We start from the raw sequence: 7,863 nt of genomic DNA on the forward strand, positions 1-7,863 counted from the left end.
GTAAAATTTTCCCATGAATCATATCTTGAAAAAAAGTGAAACAAAGACGTCTTGTACTTTGCCGATCAACAGCACAGTGTGAACTGTGAAGTGGCATCTGCATTGCCTGCACATAAAAGCAACTCAGCGTACCTCAGTATCAAATGGTCTGCATCTTATGAAAACAACAACTGGCAGTGAAAGTTGTAATAGTCACCGGTAAAAACTCTTCACAGATGAAAGTATAATTGTTTCAAACGAATGAAACTGCAGGTTTTAGAGAAGGAAAACCAATGGGGGATGCGCGGAGTGGGACTATTCTATTTAGGTGACGGATTATAAATAAACTGGATAACGTAGGATTTTCCTCACAATACTGTAATAGGAATTCCAATGTCCCCTTGTTTTACATTTTGTAACATAAGTAATAGTTTTGCTGCTCTGAAAAGTAATTAAACAAACTCTAACGACCCATTATACTCTTCTAACCTCTCCCTAGTTGAGTTTTACATGTAACACGGATGAACAGCACACATGTACATATGTTGGTTTTAATGCTGTTCAGTGGAATGCCAACCTCCCAGGTCACAAATTAGTTTATGGCACTAGTATGATACTTATCAGTGACTTTGTATACACATTGTGTACCCCATGGAGCACTCATGCAGCCAGATCAAGTATCAAGTTTGAGGTGAATTACCAAAGTGCTTTGGTAATTACCGATCAAAGTCTCAATATCATCAGCGAAGTTGCTGGGTAATTAGCAAGTTTGGTGTCGGATAAGTCGTAAAACCACTGTAAGATCCAGCAGTCAAAATGGATTATCATCACAAAATGTAGCTACTTGGTTATCAGCATATTTGCAATAATCTCATTCTGAAGTCTCCTTACAACCCAGAGGTTTGACTATATTAACATGATCTAACTTTACATACTATGCAATGGCATGGGCCATAATCTGGCTGGAACAGTAATTCAGCCTTTATATCCTGGTCCTTGTAGAACATGTAAATTTCCCTAAAATGTGCACACATTGAGACATATCATCAAGGCTTGTTGGCAGAGAAAAAAAATTACTTTGCAGGATCTTTGGAACTGGGACTGAGATTAGCTTTTAAGAATCAAACCTGTTACATATTTGTCAAAGTACTGAAGCTAGTGAAGGACTCTAAATTTGATAGGGCTTTCTGAGAAGTTAGAGTGATATATAAAAAGAAGGAAAAAAATGCAGATAAGCTAGACTTTCACTATATTTCAAATTATTTGGTGTTTGAATGACATTGAAATCATATTGTAGTCTTCTAGTGTTTGCAAAACAAATTACGTTTTGCTCATTTTCTTCTGCAACACTGACATATTAATAGAATCAACAGTGTGGAAGGAGATTCACCTTGTTGACAATGTTTGACCGTAGGTAATACAGGATAGGTTGACAATCCACAGGTATGGTTAGTGTGGTAGAACATGAAACTGTAATGGATAATCTGAGTGAAATATGGCACAAGTTTTCAAATGGTACATCTTGTTCTGTAGAGTATGTATTTCATTTTCCATCTATGGTGCTGACTCAAAGTTACAAGTGTACAAAGGATCAGTGGACAAAACAAAATCATTACGTTCGACTTCAATACTACTGGTACCTCCTCATTTCCAACAGCAGTTTCAAGATGCTACAATTTGATATTAGACTGATTTGAACTCATACCAGCACAAATTCTTCATGTTGGCTGTGTGAAGTCTAAGCTGATGATAGCCTGATAGGTTTTTGAACAACAAAACATTTCGAGACTTAATCTGAATGAGGATTGACTATCCGATGCATGTACAATGTCCATTAAAACTATGGAACATAGATTCAGTAGTATGTGTCTATCTTGGGAATTTGCATGTGATTAAAGAAACAGAACTAAGGCGTTTTCTTAATACAATTTATTTTGTGTCAACCAATGTTTTAATTATTTCATGGCCTCTATTGCATGTCAACATCATGGACATGATGTGGGGAAAAAGTGAGTGAATTGACAGATCTTACAAACAAACAAAACTATTTATTACTGAAACAAAGAATTTTTGTTAAAAATAAAACCACAGAAAGGGAAAAACAATTAACTAGTAAAACAATTTCAAAATGTCCATTGTCTTTTACTTCTTGTGCCACAAGGCATTTGGGTTGTTCTGATATCTGTCGTGGCATCTCTGAGAGCACAGAAAAGCTTCTATAGGAGCATGTACACGCCCTCTCTGGTCCAAAGAGATCACTGTGCTCGCCACTCTGTGTAAGTCTGCTCTGGCAAGATAATGAACACTCGACTGTAGGAGGAGAACAGTGTTGAAATGTCATTTGAATTGGAGACATCAAGTGGTAAATAAACATGAACACTGCCATGCACAAGGTGACTCAAATCTTCCATCAGGTTTTGGTTTCAAAATATTGGCACAAAATAATGAACTTACTTAGGAAAAAATATAAATTTTTTTAAAATTGTTAAAGGTAGTGTGTTTACGTTAGCACTTCTTAACAGTTGCATGTGACAGTGATGTCATAGCATGTCTTATGCTGAAACACAAAAGCTAGTAATCCTTACCTGAAAGCATGGTGTTCCACAAAGACACCGCTTTGCAGAATCTAGATAATCACAAAGTGGTTTGGGAATTTCATTTTCATTATATGGCAGTCTGTAATTCAATGAGAAAGGAAATTATTAAATGTAAATGCTAAGCAGATCACAAATATTGACAGACTCTCTCTTACAGCAATATGTCAGGCTATTTAGCTGAACAAATATGGATGTCCCATAGACGGTTGAGCCATGCATGCATCACTCACAGTCTCACTTCGTACAGCTTAACCACTGCTGATTACATCTTGCACCCAAAAAAGATATTCGAACTACAGCTATGGCCTAAGGTGGTATGTGCCAGAGTTTTTCCCAATGTGGGGCGAAATGTATGATTCCTTACAAACTTTTCCATGTCAATCTTGCTTAGATACATGTAGTATTGTTAGATGTAACTCTCTCAGTGACATGGCACAACTCTATGATTTCTGGACTTAATGCCAACAACACAAAACATTACCTATATCTCTTGATCATCCTTGAAGCAAGCTCAAGAAGAGTTGGAAATTCCAGTCGAGACATAGCCGTAGATGGGCCATCATCAAGGAATGGATTGCCAAATAAATCAATTGTATCTAGTGACAATCGGATAAACCCTGCTGGAAGTGTCTTGATTTGGTTATGGCTGCTGCACAGAAATTTCAATCCTTGCAATCTTCCAATGGCTTGAGGTAATCTCATGATTTCGTTCTTCTCAATTTTGAGATTCACAAGGTTTGCGAGCCCACAGATGGCTGGTGGTAGCATTTTTAACTTGTTTTCACTCAGATCAAGCACTTCTAAGTTTGATTTGAATGGGTCTTTACAAAGCCCGGCAGGAAACTCGCTCAGTTGATTGCAAGGTAAGTGCAACTCTGTTAAGGATACAAGATGTTCTACAGACGATGGTAATGTGCGAATTTGATTGTGGCTCATGTCTAGGACTGTCAGTTTCTTCAAACCCAGTATCCTGTACTCAATCCTAGTCAACGCACAATGTGAGATTTTCAGCGATTCCAGAGTGCTGGGGAAGGCTTTGGTCAGTGGGTAGTCCCTTTGTTTCATAACCACCATTCTTGTCTGAGGTTTTTCAACTTGTGATGTCTTTGCTTTGGTGAGTGGTGTTAACTGCAGTTTGTCCAGGCCTGTGTTTTGGTGGGCCAGCCGAATAGCACTGAGGAAATTCTTCAACTGTACAGGATCAGCCTGGAATGAACAGCACAGATTTATATTATTATTACTTGGTATTGTTATTATTATTAATTTGTTGTTGTTGCTGTTGTTGTTATGTCACTCTGAAATGTCTGTACGAAACAAAGTGTGGCCAACCACTCCTGGCGTAGGATTACATACAACTGAATAGTTTCTGAAATATAAGGCATTAAAAACATTTATAATGAAGCAAAGTTCTGGAAGACAATAATATAGTAAAGTACAAATTCATCATGCTTACCTTGTTGATTCTAAGGTCTTGTTGTGGATCCTTCAGTCGGACTGTAGCCTTGCCTTCAGCAATGAACTTTGTGAAGAACTGCTCTACATTGTCTTTCAGCTATTTAGAAAATCAGATAAATAATTACTATCATTTCACATCCAAAAAATTGAAGTAAGACTTTGCTAAAGTCTGCTCTGTCAAGCCTTCTTACAATACTGTGCATAGTAACTGTGCTCACACAATACTAATACTAATGCCAACCCATACAGATGACCTAATCTGTCATTGTAGTACTTTGAAAATACTCAATTTTTATGACCCTGTGGTGACCTATTTCCTTAAATTTGAAGTGGCATGTAGTGTTCAAATTTCAATATTTTGCTGTGGTGCAAATGCAAATTCTTACGTCAGAATAAGTTACCAAGGAAATCCTACAAAATTGGTTGACAGTTGCAGATAAACGTTCGAGCAAATATGTTGTTCATACTGCTGAAAATACCAATATATGTCATGTAGAGTCATGAAAATGGCAAATTTTGACAATTTTCCCCACTTTTTTAATCAAAGCATTTCCCTCGATTTTCTTATTACATCAGTTTTTGAGTTCATCATACAATATATCATGTTTGCAAGGAAGACACAAAGTTAGGCACGGTACAATACTCAGAAATGACAAATTTCATTGATTTGCTGGAACATGATATTTTCTATTCCACAAGATTGATTACTCTTCAACAGTTAACAATAGTTTTCACTTCTGCTTGTTTAATTTCTTCATAAGAGTGGGTTTTATCTGGGTAACACCCAATTCATCAAGTCTTACCCGATACTTTGTTCCTGTTTTATCTTTGGCTGTGCAAACCAACAGAAAGATTACTCCCTCCTTGGAATCTGTGCCAGGTCTCTTACCAATAGACAATGATGCTCTGATGCTCTTTGACTTGCCTGCCAGCCCTTGCGATGGTAACAGCCGACTGGCTATATCAATATCACATGTCAGTCGCATATCTTTATCTTAAATTCTGAGTCAAAAAAAGAAAAAGCCTAGTACAGTTAAAGTTTCCGCTCTTCCCAAAGCAAAAATTAATGTTCACATTGTGTTCTGATGTTAACCAAAGGTAAATTCTTTAAAGAAATATTACAGTAGTATATACTGTTGGTCATCACTCCATAACAACAGTATAAACTGATTAGTTTTCTGTAACTTTTAACTTTATAATAATATACTATGACTTAATATTTAAAATGGCAGTTGGGACACATTTTGTATTTATTTGAAAAAAATGAAGTTAGAGTGCCTCCTTGATAAGTGCATTTGACAACAAGAAACAGTTACATCATTACCATGGATTTCTTTTTGGCAGGCCTTCATAGTTTTAAGGTAGCTACATACCTTATAGAGACATTTTCATATTTTTATTTTTTTCTCAGTTATAGAAGTCCCAAACCTCAATAAAGTATATATTTTCTCAAAGCCCTGATATTGGGAAGTCCAACTGTGCACAGTACATAGTCATTATTTGCATAATAGTCATGTGACAAGCGTTTTGCTGACTGAACCTTCCAAAATCTGGTTTTTTCTCCCTTTAACAAACACGCTACACGATTTCCGGTTGAAATTCATGCATTGACAAGCCTTAGCAATACCCTTCAAATCTGTGTCAACAATTTTTTCTCCAAGTCACCACTCAAATTATATGGCACGACAATTACAATTCTTTGAAAAGCATCTTAGTCTAACACCTTTAATGGTGCATAACAAAAAACAAAGGCATTTAAAGGAAATCCCAGACACGGATAAGACACAAATGGAACACTAGTATTCAAACTCTGACTGGCCTTACACTTACAGTGATAACTCATATTTGAGGGTGAGAATAGGCTATTTACATCACCCAAGAGTAACTGTATAGCTGTAACTTTTGGCTAAGTATTTGGTGGTTTTCTGTTTTGTGTATCTATTGTACTTTCTTGTTCTAATCCCTGAAGTGTGATGAAAAGTCCAGTTTTAAGCCTATTCCACTGTTCCAGTACCATTGTATGGAAAGGGGTTCTCACAAGTTGTTTTCAGTATGGTTATCAACAGCTGCCATTAAGTCTTACAACTTTAAGCTCAAACTTTTGGTTCCCTGTCTCTGCTAGAGAACACTGCAAAAGTTGTGTTTGGGCTGTTTCATAAATCCTAAATATTGTGCATTGGAACAAGCATCTCACTGTAACCTTTATAAAAACAAAATTAATGTTTCTGTTGACACACAGAACAAAGAGGTTGGAGCAGTTCCATGTGATCTGGGTTGGTGTCTATGGGTGTGAGAAAGTACCTGTATGTTTATATAAATACACAGCACAGAATGTGTCTTTTGCCATACAATGTGTTTCTTGTGACTCTTGATTTAAAGGGAAACGGTCGTTGGACTGCGCCCGTACAAGTTTCTTGTTTACAAACAATGTATTTTGTGAACGATATCTAGATGCACCTCATCATCATAGCTGCAACAATTAATTTATACGATGTAGTAGATTATGACAGACGTGTTTTAACTTTTATCAATCACCATCTTACCGTGGATACAGCGTTTACATTATGTGTCCCATGCGACCTTTGAGCGCAGTTCTGACAACTGTATCCCGTTAAAGAGACAAAACGTTTCATATCAATCAGAGATAGTTTAATTTCGAATCCCCCTTTAAGTACCCAAATCTCTTCAAATGACCCAACATACCCTTGAAATCCCCCCCCCCGAAGTGTTTGTGAACGCAGCCTAAATGTATGTACTGTTTGATAAAATGACCACCTTGACAGGCCTCCCTCAGACCCTCTCAAGTCCTACGTGTCGTAATTTTGCATCCCTGCCACAGCTGCTTCTCTAAATTAGATTTGTCTGCGAAGTGAAAATGAATGTTTTGCATGACACTGAGTGATAGTACAATGCACTGACTCAGTGACAGTGCTAGTGGCATGGCACTCACTGCTCTGCACGGTCCTACTAATTACTGCCCGTGACTGCCCGTAGCTGCCTGAGGACTGCCCGAGAACTGCCCGAGGAAAAAGTGGGCCACATTACGCCCATTTTAACACTAGGCCAATAGGTTCAGTTTACATCATGCCCAGCCAACCAAAAATATCATTGATTTGGCGTTAACCTGATGTTTTCTCCGGCAGTTTTGGAACACGGAAGACGCCAGGCTTGAAGGACGTCGCCAGCTTGATACTGTGATCATTCAGTCCGAGAGGTGGCACAATAACCTCGCCCAGCGCGTACAGCCTGACAGCGTACCACCCCTTGCACTGATGGTATGATCTCTCAATCAAGATGGGGACGTCTTTCTGGTTGAAAGCCCGGCGCCTTTCGGGCTCTAAAATCGCTACAGAAAACACAAAATCAATGATATTTTTGGTTGGCTGGGCATGATATAAGTTCAACCTATTGGCTTAGTGTTAAAATTGGGCGAAATTTGGCCTACTTACTCCTCGGGCAGCTACGGGCAGTCACGGGCAGTAATTAGTAATAATAGTACTAGTAGGACCCGCTCTGCAGTCACCAAACGAAAACGAAAAGCCCATGATTGCAATCACAGTACATTAGCGTACAGTGAGCCGACCGCCGCTAGTACAGGTAGTAGCTACGCTGGCAAGTCCACGTTGGTAGGGTGAGCCAATATAAGAATTTTCCTTACCTTGGAATCACGAATTGTTTTAGGCTTGCGAATGTTGAGACAAAACATTGTATTGTCCCGCCATTTGCTGCTTTGATCAGGTGACAACATTTTCACCAATCAACGCCAGTTGCGCGACCCAACGGATATGACGTTAAAGTTTTGTGGATGGCGAGAAGTATCGATATTTTGTAC

The 7,863-nt window shown here is 38.3% G+C and overlaps 1 protein-coding gene across 2 annotated transcripts; it reads right to left on the minus strand.

Moving 5' to 3' along the window:
• Nucleotides 1–2,007: 2,007 nt before the first annotated feature.
• Nucleotides 2,008–7,813, minus strand: LOC139149402 (leucine-rich repeat protein 1-like). Of its 2 annotated transcripts, none has more exons than XM_070721145.1 (6): nt 7,690–7,813; nt 4,835–5,033; nt 4,030–4,128; nt 3,058–3,782; nt 2,565–2,655; nt 2,008–2,289 (listed from the first exon to the last, which is right to left on the minus strand). In XM_070721145.1, exons 2-6 carry the CDS (start codon nt 5,015–5,017, stop codon nt 2,122–2,124), a joined length of 1,266 nt encoding a protein of 421 aa, XP_070577246.1. In that variant the 5' UTR covers nt 5,018–5,033; nt 7,690–7,813; the 3' UTR covers nt 2,008–2,121. The 2 variants fall into 2 exon arrangements, with proteins under 2 accessions (XP_070577246.1, XP_070577247.1); XM_070721146.1 differs by lacking the exon at nt 7,690–7,813 and adding an exon at nt 7,156–7,274.
• Nucleotides 7,814–7,863: the final 50 nt, after the last annotated feature.

This window comes from Ptychodera flava, chromosome 14 (assembly GCF_041260155.1).
Source record: "Ptychodera flava strain L36383 chromosome 14, AS_Pfla_20210202, whole genome shotgun sequence".
Taxonomy (NCBI): domain Eukaryota; kingdom Metazoa; phylum Hemichordata; class Enteropneusta; family Ptychoderidae; genus Ptychodera; species Ptychodera flava.

Excerpts from the sequence above, each read along its gene's own strand:
- LOC139149402 (XM_070721145.1), bottom strand. The coding sequence starts at position 5,017 with ATGCGACTGACATGTGATATTGATATAGCCAGTCGGCTGTTACCATCG. Across the intron at positions 2,656-3,057 it reads AGGATGATCAAGAGATATAG|ACTGCCATATAATGAAAATG; the intron begins GTAATGTTTTGT and ends ATTGAATTACAG. Across the intron at positions 2,290-2,564 it reads GTGGAACACCATGCTTTCAG|TCGAGTGTTCATTATCTTGC; the intron begins GTAAGGATTACT and ends CTCCTCCTACAG.